This window comes from Colias croceus, chromosome 24 (genome assembly GCF_905220415.1).
Source record: "Colias croceus chromosome 24, ilColCroc2.1".
Lineage (NCBI taxonomy): Eukaryota > Metazoa > Arthropoda > Insecta > Lepidoptera > Pieridae > Colias > Colias croceus.
In genome coordinates, this window is record NC_059560.1 from 4,812,373 (window position 1) to 4,828,059 (window position 15,687).

Sequence of the window (15,687 nt, forward strand, 5' to 3'; positions counted from 1 at the left end):
TTCTAAAATCAGTTTAAAGCTATTATTAAGTATACAAATAAATACATTAAAAGTGTAATAATAATCTTCGTTTTTAAAATCAGTAAATTAACATTTCATAATTTACTAAAATACTTTTACACTTTTGTAAAACAATATACTGAATGGATGTTTAAACGTACATACAAATTGAGTTAATAAAATAAGTAAACAATAAAAACTTTAAAAATATTAAGTTTATTTTTAGTCATTATTTAATTAACTTTGTACAGATTTATTTGTCAGAATTAATAATATATTATATATTTAGGATTATTACAATTCTTCATTTATGTTACAAATCTTTAAATATAGCACCAAAAGTATTTTTTTTAATTTATTTATATAAACATGTGTTTCTTATCAAATAAAACGAGTGTAAAATTGTTTAGAAATTTATCTCATAAAGTAAAAATTCATAAAACAACAACAATGGCAAGAGAATCTTTTAGAAATAACAATATTCCTGTACTAATATAAATTATTAATGTTTTATTTCCATTAGTCTTCATAATTTTATTAATAATAAAACATTTTTTATTAGATAAAACATTCATTGAAATTAATATCTTATTATATGGCAGTCAGGTTCAAAGTCTATTGTATATAAACTCTGCCCAAAAACGCATGGGCAGAGTTATGTTTCGGACAATTTTTTGCGTGATAGTATTTTTTTTGTTATTAATAAACGCCAATGCTGTTTATCACAAAAAATGTAATAATTTTGTGTTCATTATTCTTTCCTTCACTCACGATGATGGAAGACGACAATTATTTTTCAGTTTCTTTTTCTTTGCAACAAAGTGATATCCACTCAATTTATCGAGTAAAACCGCATGTAAAAGCTAGTTTCACGCATAATGTTTCCCCGGGAACTCCATAGCGTCCAAACGTTTGTACACTTCAAGCATAGTGGGTCTCTCTTGTCGCAGATACTTTGTGCAATGTAAGCCGATTGCTATGAAATCTCGACACATTCGTGGATTTGCGTTTGGCGTGTTCTTTAGTATTGGATCTTCGAGGGTAGCTGTGGAAATGAAAATACATTTATTAAAATAGGAAAAATTGTAGTTGTATTGAATGAGACATATTATATTATGTATAATATTATTATTGACATGAAGAGTTTGTTTGATCGAGCTAATTAAGGAATATATTTTTTTATTCAGATAATTTTTTTAGTTTTGAAACATGAAAATGCTTATACATGTTTGATTTTTTTAACAATAAAAAATTTCGATTGTCAGTGTTCAAAACCAGTGTCTTGAACCTATCCTTTTTTTTTATTATTTGGATTTGTTTTCCGTTGTAATGGATCTCTTACCAAAATCCACCCCCTCCCTTGCTTGTTGCTGCATATAATTACTCAGCAACATGATGTTTCTCTCTCTACAAAACACAACTTGTATCCAAAAATAGTTTCTTGCCAAAATCCACCCCCTCCCTTGCTTGTTGCTGCATATAATCGCTCAGCAACATGATGTTTCTATCTCTATAAAACACAATTTGTATCCAAAAATAGTTTCTTACCAAAATCCACCCCCTCCCTTGCTTGTTGCTGCATATAATCGCTCAGCAACATGATGTTTCTCGCCCTTTCTATAGCTGGTAGTGCTGTTGCAACTTCCAACATAACAACACCGTAACTAAACACATCTACTGCGGGAGAGAGACAGCGCGATCGGAGGTACTCGTCGGGCAAGTATGGACGGGTTCCGTGCACTCTGGAATGTGTGAAATTAAGTTAAATATGGTAAATTATCATTTTATACATTTATTACGCACTAGCTTACCGCCCGCGGCTTCGCCCGCTTTGTCTAAAACCTAATAAATTATATACGAAAACCTTCCTCTTGAATCACTCTATCTATTAAAAAAACCGCATCAAAATCCGTTGCGTAGTTTTAAAGATTTAAGCATACAAAGGGACATAGGAACAGAGATAGCGACTTTGTTTTATACTATGTAGTGGTTCAAACACAAAATAAGATAAAGCACCGAACAATATATTTAAACATTATATAACAATAAAATTAAAGTGAATATCGATAATTGTAATAAACCAATGTCAATGGCGGCAAAAAGCTGAAGACCGAGTTCTATGGCGTGCCTTAGGAGAGGCCTATGTCCAACAGTGGACGGAAAAAGGCTGAAGAGAGAGTAATATAACCAAAACAATATTATAATAAATTATTTTAGGACGTTTTAGATTAGAAGAAAAAGAAGAAGAACATAATTTCCATTAAATTTATTTTCTGTGTATTTGATTATCGGGTTTGGAATGGCTGAACTAATTTTGCTGCTAAGAAGATAAGGTACGGTCTACAAAACAATGCTCTTTCTGTCTATATCTAACAAATGAAGTATAAACCACACAAGATAGCATAATAATTACTATTCTCTTTTAAGATTTTTTTCGAAGTGAAACTTCTTTATATGCTTTGAAAGTAAAACTGAAAGATCGCGTCATGGCAATACCGTCACGTCATGAAAACGACGATTATAAATCTTGTCAAAGAAGTTTCACTTCTGACACGTGTGCTCGGCACACACGCTTTTTTTTAACTAACTTGACACAGCTTATCGATTGCATAGAATCTTATACTAATTAAAAACTACGACCAATAGTATATTATTTATCGAATTCCTCACCTAGAAACCTTCATATGCGTTCTGTCTTCACCATATGGACCCTTTCTAGCGAGACCAAAGTCACCAATTTTGGGCATCGTACATTGGTCCAATAGAATATTAGCCGGTTTTATATCTCCGTGTATTAATGGTGTTCCCGCCATTGTGTGGAGGTATTGGAGTCCTCTGAAATATTACGGTAAATACCTACTTCAATATAAACGGTATAAACCATTTTTAATAGACTTTAAATACACAGACTTGTTTATATGCTATAATTCGCAAAAATCCTATCAGAACAGGAATTTTGCGAATTATCGAATACAAATGCACTAAAACTCCATAAGAATTGGTCAAACCAGGAGGAGTTGAATTTTAATTTTTAAATACGGACACCAGAATTTTATAAAAATGGTTATGGCGTGTCTGATAAGTTGATCACTATATTTGTATTCATTTATTCTTATTCACTTTTAGGTTGCCTGAAAGAGTTTTACTGTTTGTACATTTATATATATCCATGCGTTTTTTTTTTATATTTTTTGTGGCTTTTCAATTTTTTTTAATATATTTTCTACAAAAATTAGATATAATATAAAAACATAGACCTGGCAACACCATGCACTATTCTATACCGCTGCCCCCAAGACAACGGCGGGTGATGAGATTTACATCTAAGTCTTTGCTCTAAAGACCCTCCCGCCATTAATTGATATACTAAACATGCTTCTGGACCTGAAAATCCATACTAATATTATAAATGCGAAAGTAACTCTGTCTGTCTGTCTGTTACTCAATCACGCCTTAAGTACTGAACCAATTTGCATGAAATTTGGTATGGAGATATTTTGATACCCGAGAAAGGACATAGGCTACCTTTTATTGCGAAATATGTACCACGGGCGAAGCCGGGGCGGACCTCTAGTTATAAATAAATATACTTTTAAAACACGAATAACGAGATGGGATTTTCAAAATTTGTCATTTGTCCTAGTACTATTAATATTATAAATGCGAATGTTTCTGAATATGATGGACGTTTGTCTCTTTCACGCAAATACTACTGAACCGATTACAATAAAATTTGGTATGTAAGACATAGGCTACTTCTTATCCTGGGAACTTTTGCGGGTTTTTGAAAACGCGGGCGAAGCCGCGGGCGGAAATCTAATTAAACATTCAAGTGACTGAATTATAAAACTTTAAATATTCTAAATTCATTAAAAATAATATGAATGTCTTGAACAGAAATGTTTTTAAGCAGTTAAAAATGTAGGTATTAAAATTATACTTTATTATGGCAGACATCTCTGTTATGTAACTGTTTCAAATAAACTGTGGTATAATATAAAAGAAAGTTCTTTTAGCTGGTTTCCAAATAAATTAATTCAATTAAGGTATGAGAAAGCTTAAGACATACATATAAAAATATGTAAGCACCATTTAGGTATGTTTTGAGACTTTCCTAACAACAAATACTCAATTCATAAACCTGCCGTTAATTTACTAATAATATTATTTTTGGTTTATTTGCTTGGATTATGATAAAATATTATACTAGAATATATTACTATTGTTATACTTTAATATTAAATATTATTAGTTTTTATACAAAAATATAACAGATACATACAATATAATAATAATGAAACATACCTCCTAAACTATATCCATACAATGGCAGTATATTGTCATGTCTGTACTGATTGAGGCACATTTCACGAATTAATTCTTTGTTTTTGTCATCATTATCTCTTAACCGTTTAACAGCTACGGGTAAGAGTTTCCACTCTCCTGAAATTAAAAAAAAGTTAATATTAATAGTAACATATTTATTATTTACCATATTCAAGAAAAGTTATCAATTGCACTTAATTTTAATATTAATGGATAAATAGAAGATTCAGATTGCCTTTTCTGTTTGGGATTCATAAAAATAATTAGAATTTTTTTGCTGCTCATTTATTTTGACGAAATAATCTGAATAACAAAAAATAAGAATCACATTTTTTGGTTTATATGTAGTTCAAATGTGCTGTTTACGAACTGTGCTGTTAATTATAGTAAGCAAAAGAAAAAAAAACAATTATAAATTCAAAATATTTATACTCTATGACGCACATCAAAATCTCTATTATTGTCTGTGGTAAAAAAAACAATACCTTTAAAAACCTGTCCAAAACCACCTCTGCCAAGCAAATTACTATCATTCCAATTATTCGTCGCTTCCCGCAGATCCTCATACCTCAACATTGGTATGGCTGATACACTCTTAAGGAACTCGTCATCTAAAACATCACCCTTTCCACTTTGTGCTGTTGAACTATTCTGAAATGAAAAGAAAAATTGCAGATTTTTGTAAACGCAAAAAAAATGTATTATGTTTTGTGATAATTTTTTACACTATAATTTATACGTATATGTATGTTTGTATGTTTGTTACTCGTTGGCTGATGATGTATTTTAAGGATTGGTATTTAACAGAACAACATTAAACATATAGATTTAATTGCTTTTTTGCTAGTTAAAAACTATCAATTAAAAAATCATACTATGTTTTTAAAAGAAACAGTATTTGTGAATCATAGTTACCTTTGTGGAATCTGTATTTGAATCGTCTGTATTTGTATGAACTTCTACAATGCGACTTGGAGTAGGGAAATGGGCACCCTGAAAAGATAAGTTATATTTGTTTAAAAATATAAAAAATAGTTTTAAATAATAAGTTTCATTTATCATTATTTTTTTGTTAAGTAACTACATAGGTTATATATATTTTTATTATTACTTCACGTGAAATTAACTTCAAAAATTATTATCGCATTGTTTACCTCAACTTAATTGAAATTTTAAAGTTATTAAAACATATTAAAATAAAATATTTACCTTCTCTATAAGCATAACAGGAAGAGGCAATGAAGATTCGCTACCGTCCATTTTTTGTGTGCTCTGTTTATTTGCATTTTCTGAAAAAAAAAAGTCAAAATAAAACTAAATACGTAAAAAAATTATGAATACTGGCCTCTTTAACCACTTCCTCAGCTGTTTTAAGTAAAATTGAATGTTCACTTTTATTATTTTCATATTATCCTGTCGTCAAAATTAATTTGTATGAACTTACTCATCCATTCTTAGAAATTAAAACAATCAATCCTATACCTTTATTAATGATTCATTTCATAGAATTATAATTGTACAGTTCATGACCTATAGGAATGATTGTAAGTGAAGTTTGATGTTTCATTTTATTTCTATAAGGGCCGATGTTTCAATCCTTGGTTAAAACTTACCCGTCCAATAAAGTATTACACGATAATATTAAAATTTCACTTGTAAACTGTCAATTTTGCATGCAATAAGAATAATTTTTGAAATGGTAGTTTAATACGTTATTCGACGAATAAGTTTTAACCGAGGATTGAAAAATCAGCCCTAAAAGTAACATAAAAGTACTGGTACATTATGTTATTGTTCACTGCAGTTATGGCATATTGAAAATGTACCTTTTTAGTCTTTGATTACTTTTAACTGTGTATAACTTATAGAGCATGAAGCTGACAGTAGTCTATGGTATTTAATATTATATTACTGTACTTTTCTAAATTTTAATCACAGTTGAACTAAGGCAAAACCAGGACAAGCAGCCATTATACATGAAAAGTTATATTGTCTCCAATTAGATGCAATATTATGTATATAAACATTTCTACAAAATGTTAATAATATAAATTAGATATCTATTCATACATTTGTGCTTAGCATAGCTTCTTAACCCATTGAGCCCCGAGCGGCCCGATCGGGCCACGACACAAATCACAATAGATTTTCTATTGTGTCTGTGATTCTGGGGGCTGAGTTATTAAACAAAGTCTATGTTTAGCTGCTTACCAATTAAATTACTTCTATCCTTTATACTCCTACTGTCATGTTTCTGTAATAACTTGTGAAAGCGACTATCCACCACAGGAACTAAGCACCTTAAAGCTGGTATATGTTTCATTCTGTATAGTAGTATGAAAAGTTCCTCCACTCTGTGGTTCTGTTGGCCCCATTTTGTGAATAGCTGGTTTGTTGGTGATGTAGCTTGCCGTTTTGCTGTTTGTTCTATTTCCTATAAGAATGTATGTTATTATTATTTATTTCTTCAATAGTTATGACTATAGATAAGGGAAATTTTGTGACAATTTTACACAAAAAAACAGTAGTTTTTTAAGTGGCCTTATCACTTAGTACTGCTAAGTAGTATGTCTAAGCTGTATATATGTGTAATCATGTAAGTTAATTTATCTGTAACATTATGTGTAGGAAATGTTTATATTAGGTATAACCCAATAATTTTATAAACATATTTCAGAGTCAACGTGAATTTAAGAAGGTAAGTAACTCCAATTTAATAACATCATTATTGATGAATTACGTTTATTGTAAAAGTAATATATTAGAAATACCATACATATTTTAAAGGTAGTTATTAAGTAGATATGATTTGAAGATCGGGTGATGTATAATACAAATATTGTTAGTTTTTGAGATGATTTTCCTTAAGATAGTTCAGATTGTTTATGATTGAAATAATTAAGAATAACAATGTCATTTCAAAGAAGAGGGAGATAATTTAATATAAAACTGATCTTATCATTAATTTTTGTTTATTTTATAATGTTAATATTCACTCAGAATGAAATATTATGAAGTTATTATTTTCACTACCTATAGATAAAATGAGATTTAAAAAATATATTATAATTCGACAACACCTCTGTTTATTAAATAATGTTATTTATAATGTTTAATAGTTTGAGATTTGGTTTTAACTAAGTAGATAACTGAATTAATATTTAAAAAGATGATTGTATATCAAATAACCATTCAAAAACCGTTTTAGTAGATTATAGTATGAATAAATAGTTTTGAGTTCAAGCTCCCAACGGTAATGTATAGAAATAACCAACTTTATGGTTTTAGTTTATACATTAGGTACGTAAATTTGTTATAAGGAAAATTATTATAACGTAGAAGATACGAGAGAAGACGGTTTTAAGGCAAAAATGTATATTTAGTTTGGGAAATCCAAAGAGTTATATGCTTGCGTGTGGGGAAACCCGAAACTCCCAACAAATTATAATACTTACTGACGAAACTATACTTACATTGATATCAAACGCAGTATACTTCATATAAACTCCAGAGAGTTCCTTCCAGTCGTCATCGTTGTCTAATAATCTGCACAACTCTTTATTTATATCAAAAGGTAACTCGTAAATATACATTTTACACTTTCATTTATTTTATAAGGTTAAACAACATAGACACATCCTCGATAGACACCTGAAATTGACTGCGTAAAATTGACACTTGCGGAATGCGGGCTGCGGAGTGGACCAATGGACCAATGGAGTGGACAGCTGTTTACCTGTCAAATCAATGTCAAATTGACATTAATTTAAATGTTGCCATTTATAAAAACAAATAAAATATAGGGTAAGAGGTACAATGATTGGCACCTAAAGCAATTTACTGACTTTTAACGCTTGTGTAAAATCAACCGTTTATACTAGTGACCTACACTTTATGGCATTTGATTGTAAAATATATTAGGAACCATTTCGAATCAAAATTTAGCTGTATTAATAAGACTTTACATGATAAAATTAAACAAATATTGAAAAAGTCCCCAGGGCACTATTATTGGCACTCGGTGGTATAGTGATTAACATAGTGAAAGGTACAATGACTGGCACTCCAATAATTATACACGTGGTATGCCAATCAATACGACGGAGAACAAATAGTGTTGGGAATAGGCTTGTAATAATAAAATGCTGCAACAAATAGTAGCTAGGTATCTATTAACTGTTATAAGCCATGCAGATTAAAGAATCGAATTGAAAATGGGCGTCCGCTCGCTTCGTGATTGGTCCGCCTCTCATACGTTCTCGCTCTTCCTAATAGAGATTGAAAAAAATGCAAGATGTAAAATGATTTATCTTGAATATCTTTGTTGAATTGAATAATAATTAAAAAAATCTGGCTTAATTCACACAGCACCATCCAACATTGTGTTTACTACCTAAATTAAATACCTTTTTTTAATTACATATTATTATACCTACATGTTATAGCACCTTAGACACAACATGATTTTGTTATGAAGAAATCAAATCCAGGACCTTCTGCGTAGGAGGCAATGTTACTTTCTATCAGGCCTGTTATTGTTATTATAATTATTTACCTAATAAATCACATGAACGTTAGCACATCACTACTACTCCTCATTAAAAGTAGGTATAATTATTGGCACCATACGAGTATAATGATTGGCAATCGCCTTAAAAGTACAATAATTGGCCCTGCCAAAATTTGGATGCAGACTCACTATCACCATAGTATGGCTTTTTATGAATAGAACTTTTAATGCACGTCATAAAAAGTCCAAAATCTAACATGGATAATTGTTAAACCGTTATCTATTCATTGGCCCCCGTGCCAAAAAACTGTACTCTCATACAAAACATGGCTCATAGTCATTGGCACCCCAAGAACTCAATAATCAACAGATTTTTATGACAAATTTTGCTTTAAAACTGTAATATAATAACACATTAACAAGTACAAACAACACACCAATCATTTATTAATCTAGTAACAAAGAAAAACAACTTACAAACTAACCCAGTATTAGCAAAATTTGTTAAAAAATCACGATAAAGTTGTTGCGCTCGGAACCATGACAGAAAAGATTTTTTTTCTACGTGTTACGAGTTATTAAAATTCATAACTACCATTTAGTGTTGCCCATAAATAATGGGGGCATTATTTGGTAAATTTTATTTTTGGTAATTAGTCAGCGAACCATAATAATTGCATGTTAAACCTCAAAGTGCCAATCACTGGGGGGGTGCCAAGGTTAGTACCCGTTACCCTATCTTTCTACGTTTATGTTAGGTATTGCTGCGGAAATGCGAGCGGAAAGCGAACTAAATTTTTACTGATATGATGAAGAATATGCTGTTCGTATAATATTGTATTCAGTCTAAACCTTGGTCTAAACTCAAAATAATAGAGTAGCCATAGTATATTTGAATAAAAAAAAATGTACTATATATCTTCGAAGATGTCGTAGCACTGTGTCGTAAGATATAAATCTCTAAATTGTTAATATTTTTTTTAAACTAGGTAAAGACAATATGAAATATGAACATAATAATAATTATTAAGTAATTATTTTATTCGATCTTATAGTGAGATTACGAAAGACTTTTTGTTTTGGGTATTTCAAAACAGTCGTCTAGCTTTTCTATCGCGGCTTAGCCTGCGCAGTCCAAGAACACAACAAACACGCACAGTTCCCATTCCCGCGGGATTTCCGGGGTAAAATCTATTATCTATCCTATGTCTTTTCTCAGGTATCAAGCTATCTTTGTAGAAAATTTCATCCAAACCGGTTCAGTGGTCGAGACGTGAAGAAGAGACAGACAAACAGATTTACTTTCGCATTTATTATATTAGGTAGGATTTATAGCCACGCACACATAAGGTACTAAAATATATTGAACAAGGATTGTAGGTTTGTATTATTGTAATATACTTCTAACATCCGATGGCACAACATCTAAAATTTCGCGGTTTTACACCGCAATTTACAATACCCTTTGTATCTAGTTTACTTATATTATGTCCAGTGTATCATATAGAAAATAATGAATTTCACGTTCCTACGTGCCAAAGATCAAAATAATCAATTAAATTAATATAGGTAGTTTAATAAAACTCGTGAAATTTTTGAATTGTCACCGATCCTTGATAAGTGTACAAAATTTGAATTAAAGCTGTCTAGTTCAGGATACATCGCCCATTTTTGCAAGTGACTACTATCAAGCTAATTTTCCGTTTGTAGCTTTATTTTGATGAGACGCCCAATAATTTCGTGTACGAAAGTCTCGATTGTGGTAGCTAACAGAGATACTTAACAAGAATAAAAAATTTTGATTTGATGGTTCTCAAATATTTATTACTAACTGAATGAATTTTTTTTTTGTTCAATCTCAAGATAATTACCTATATTATTCGAAAAAATATTTGTCCTACAAAATCTATGGTTTGTTCAAAGAGTCCCCCTTTCCAAAGTGTATCGATAACGAGGTCATCATAAATGATTACTAACAAGCAGATTTTTTTGTTTTCACTTAGTTAATGTTTATATTAATCAACAGACATATTGTCCTACAAATTGCGTAATAAATATTTGAGAACCATCAAATAAAAAAATTTTATCCTTGTTATCTCTGTTAGCTACCACAATCGAGAGTTTGGTACATGAAATTATTCGGTGTCTCATCAAAATAAAGCTAAAAAAACAAACGGAAAATCAGCTTGATAGTAGTCACTTGCAAAAATGGGCGATGAATCCTGAACTAGTCCGTTTTAAATGGGTCAAAATCGAGCCTGAACTCTGAAGTCTCGGTTATATACAAACATACTGTTATAATATTACTTATTATGTGAAGCTAATAAAAGCGTGATAGAAAAAAGAGATAGTACGGAGTACCTTTAGTAGAGTTTTAAAAGCAGTATCTTATGATTGATTGTTATTAGCTTAGAAGAGGAATCCGTTATGTTTCGCTCTTGTTATAAAATATAGTTTTTGGCCCATAATTTAATTAATATTTAAGTAACTAAGGAAATTTCTTGCAGACTTGTGCATTTTATACCTATTATTGAAAAAATTAAACGATATTAAAAAAAATATAAAAACCTACATTATGCTTCATTTCACATTACAGTTGGTTTAAAATGAGGGCATTGAGTAACATTGTTTGAACAACTGTGGATCTGTCGTCTTGTATTTATAATAATAATCGATTAAATAGATTTTGGGTTTATAGTGATATCGATACAAATAGTATTCTAATGGAGCATTGTCTTTACATGGAATTTTTGTTGGAACTGAAAGGTCACCGACTTTTAAACATAGGTACTACTAATTCGTTACTTACCTACTTCGTTTTTGCGTGGATTATATCAGCTGTAGGTATAATAAGCCAATATATTGTATATTTTAATATGCCAATATATTTAGGGAGATGATTAGTTATTACATAACTATAGGTATAAACAGTTTTTCAAATTGAATTTGCATTTTTTCTTATTTTCCTCAAATTATTATTCCCTTTTTCCTACGAAAATAGTATAGATTTATACCAAAATAGTTATTATAAATGCGAAGATTTTGTATATGTGATCGTCAAATGAATGCACAATTGCAAAAAAGCTCTTCTACTGATTTTTCACACTTAAGAAAGCTATTGTATTATAGGTATGATGGTACTTAGCTAGCATTCATTTTTATGTTATTTCCTGGCAGCTTTTTTTTCATTATGGAGATAAATATGGTCAATGGTCGAATATTAGTTATTACCTATCTAGTTTTATTCATGTAATGCGTTGATCAGATTGTAGACATTAAAATAACAAATGTAAATGTAGAGCTGGAGAAAAGTATCAGTTTTTTCAATAGTTATCTATATTTTGTTAATTTGCGGCTACTACGTTGTCGTACATGCTACAGTTTTAATAGGATATGATAATTTATGTTATTAAAATATCCGATAGAAAGAAAATATTAAAAAATAAATATTTATATCGACAGGACTGACATGATTGCTCAATGGTATTATTACACAAGATGAGACCACTACAGGATTTTCACTACATGCTTTTACAGTTGTAGTTTTTCAATATGCTGCAAGCAAAATGAAAGCTTATATTAAGTGTAAGATTAATTTCCAAAAAGTAATTATAATGAAATACATCTTAATGAGCGGTAGGTACCTTCGAGTTACACTTACGCAGGAATTAGAACAAATATAGAAGACACTTGAACACACACAAAACCACACAAGAACAGGGCTGTACTTGTAAATGTATATGAATGCAGAGTTTTCTATTTTATTTTTGGGTACAAATTATCGAATTTTAAAAAAATATGTTTATTATCCGCTCTACCTATATTTTCAATAGATTTAGTAACTAAGTGACCTTGCTTCATTCTTGGTTGTAGGTTGCTAGTGATTCCTGCAAATACACCTAACTACTACAAAATACGATAAGTAACTTTGTAAAAAATAAACGTACCTATACCTATTGGACGATATCTTATAAATTGAAATAAGTAAAAGTTCTTCATTCTAATGAAATTTTAAGTGTCGCTGATTTAATTGGAATAGATAAGTATTTGATTTTACTTGAATAGATATTATTTACAGCTTGTTAAGTGGAGGAGTAATGGCGGGTTAATACGTATTAATCTTGGCTAGATTAACTACTTGACAAGTAAACCAAAGCTTATTCATAAATTGATTTATCAGCGACCTAGCGTAGCGTTCTGCTCACTTTAAAGACAACGATGCAGATGCTACTTGTCGTCTTACAATGTTACAATTTCTTCTTAAAGTATAAGTCGGTACGTATCAACCCCTTGAAATAATAATAATAACAAAAACAACAGTTTTTCTTGTAGGCTCTTCTTCGTAGTAACTGTATTTCCGACCGGGCAGTGGTAACTGGAAAAACTATATTAGGACGACTCTAAAGTGCTTCTAGAATAAATAATTCGTGGATATATGTTTCAGTCTCACTTTGAATTAAGTAACTACCTAATAAATCTTATTTATAATAGTAGAAAATTATCTATTGTAGAGGCTGGAACTTGATATAATACAATATTTATTGAAATATTTATTTCCATTTTCTACCATCTCTTAATACCTCTTATATTCATTAATATGGTATATTGATCTATTTGTCAAAGTAATAAATATTTCTTTTTTTGACCACGTTACATCCCTGTAACCGAAGGCTGTACTCAAGACCTACATTGCCGAACCGCAGGCGATATCCAGCTCAGTGCAGCCTCAGTCTTCTACAGAATCAGATCTATTATTTTATTTGTGCTTCAATGATGGTAAGAATTGTTTTTTTTTTTATGTCTGTTAAGTTCTTTACTTGAAGTGTCTGTTATAAGCCTTGTTAGTTGCAACTACCTGCCTTTTGCAAGCTATCATGGTAGAGAGGTAGTAAGGCGGTATGGTAGTGTTTGGTTGTTGATGATTAAGGAAAATTTTTCGAAAATTCAAAAGAAATATGTTAAAGTATTTAAGTTTTATAGAAGTTTAAAATTAATATTACCTTAGCATTGCAAGTCCTTTTTTAAGTTCGTATACAAGGTCCCCAGTTTGACTGTATTTTTGATATCTCCGTGAGTTTTCACCCCATTGACTTTTATGTGTTTAATAGATTTTTTTTTGTAATTTGGTGCCATTATAACATCTGGAGTGGTACATCCCTTCTCAAGAACCACATCGATAAAGTTTTTTCTAGAAATTTATTTCAAATCTAGAGAGCTTCGGGTCACCAAGCAAGGTTTATTTTTCAAGTTACCAACCTAATACATATTTTACAAGTGTAAAAATAATTCCACATTAAATGAAGTCCCATGTCCCCTAGTGGGTTAAGGGGCAGATGCATTATACATCTGTTTCACTGATCGATTTTCTTTAGAGACAAGTAGGTGATCAGCCTTATGTGTCCTACCAGACCGAGAAAATTTTTTTTTCTTCGTCTCCACCGGGAATCGAATCCAGGACCCCTCGGTGCTACGCTCACGAGTCACGCGTCAACCACTGTACCAAGGAGGCGGTCGGTAATTCCACTTAAGTAAATAATATATTACAGCATAATGCAAATTCGTTAAAATTGGTTAGCAATAAATGTCAAACTCTCTTACAATAAATTAAAGTATTTTACAATTTCGATGTAGCCAACGTGAAACACTTGTTCAAACAATTATACGGAATGCATCTTATTACTCATTTAATATTTGTCTATATATTAACCGACCTTCGTTATTCGTATAGGTACATTCGTTTCAGAAAAGAAACATATTGTTAATATGTACACCCTGTTATATAGGAACGTATTTAATTTTATAAAGAATTGGAACATTTTCGATTAAAAAGGCGTTCGTACTTTATTATGAAAGTAAAACATTTTATTTTACAGAACCTGGGTTCGGCAAGCTGGTTCCGCAAATAAGACGTAAGAGATAAAGAATACCCTATTCTCTCAGTAACTACAGCCAAACTGGAGTTTCATAGATACATAGATGGTCAGTTTGAAGTACGGATTTTCATTCTTCTCAATGATTGTCTGAAGGTGGTATCCAGGGTAAAACTATAACCGCAAAGGTATCGCTCTACAAAAGCATCGAATTTGTAAATTTTGTTTGTCCATGTGTACCTACAAGGTCCATTTTTGTTTATCATGTGTTATGTATTAACTCTAACTGCACCTTCGTGGTTTCTAAATCGAAGTTTACGAAAAAAAGTCGGGAAATATGAACTGTCAAGCATTTTAATTTTCTCGTCAGATATCGATTCTACTACCTTTTTATTAAAAAATGCATGTGCACCCTTGAGGTCGTCATTCTTCTGAGTTTATTCATAGTAAATTTTTATGACCTCCAACAAAACAATTGAGCCTAATGACTTTCATTTGCAGATTAATCTTGTTTACAGTACTACATTATTACAATGCATTAATTATACTGTTTACATCCATTACTTAACAAGAGGCTACGACATTAAGTATTTTACTAAAATTTGAAGTTCTATAGCGTTTAATATTTGAGAATGTGATGATTATTCATTATGATATATTTTTTTTAGATTTAAATATATGTGACTCTATATTCTAGGTTCTGGTAAATTGAAAATGATAATTGTTTGCAATAGCTCATATTTTACATTTCATTTCAGAAGTTTTACATGAAAATTGGACATGAAGTCAAGGCTCAAGAACTAGAGCTGTAGAAAAATTACTGCTTATATTTTTAACATAATAAAATCAATATTTCAGGAATGACCATTTATAATTTTGAAGTGAAACTTCTTTATGCGCGTTGAGAGTAAAATTTCAAGGTCGCGTCATGGCAATACCGTCACGTCATGGAGTAAGGCGACGATTTTAGTATGTTTGAAC

The 15,687-nt window shown here is 30.6% G+C and overlaps 1 protein-coding gene across 2 annotated transcripts; it reads right to left on the minus strand.

Annotated features, from left to right (window-relative positions):
• Positions 1–399: 399 nt before the first annotated feature.
• LOC123702696 (serine/threonine-protein kinase pelle) lies at positions 400–7,982 on the minus strand. 2 transcript variants are annotated; one of them, XM_045650476.1, is made up of 11 exons: positions 7,800–7,982; positions 6,538–6,760; positions 5,536–5,615; positions 5,242–5,319; positions 4,812–4,977; positions 4,306–4,443; positions 3,258–3,384; positions 2,671–2,835; positions 1,604–1,742; positions 1,446–1,500; positions 400–1,045 (listed from the first exon to the last, which is right to left on the minus strand). In XM_045650476.1, exons 1-11 carry the CDS (start codon positions 7,917–7,919, stop codon positions 870–872), a joined length of 1,467 nt encoding a protein of 488 aa, XP_045506432.1. In that variant the 5' UTR covers positions 7,920–7,982; the 3' UTR covers positions 400–869. The 2 variants fall into 2 exon arrangements, with proteins under 2 accessions (XP_045506432.1, XP_045506431.1); XM_045650475.1 differs by lacking the exon at positions 1,446–1,500 and having other exon boundaries at positions 1,549–1,742.
• Positions 7,983–15,687: the final 7,705 nt, after the last annotated feature.

Excerpts from the sequence above, each read along its gene's own strand:
- LOC123702696 (XM_045650476.1), bottom strand. The coding sequence starts at position 7,919 with ATGTATATTTACGAGTTACCTTTTGATATAAATAAAGAGTTGTGCAGA. Across the intron at positions 6,761-7,799 it reads ATACTGCGTTTGATATCAAT|GAAATAGAACAAACAGCAAA; the intron begins GTAAGTATAGTT and ends ACATTCTTATAG. Across the intron at positions 4,978-5,241 it reads CAAATACAGATTCCACAAAG|AATAGTTCAACAGCACAAAG; the intron begins GTAACTATGATT and ends TTTTCATTTCAG.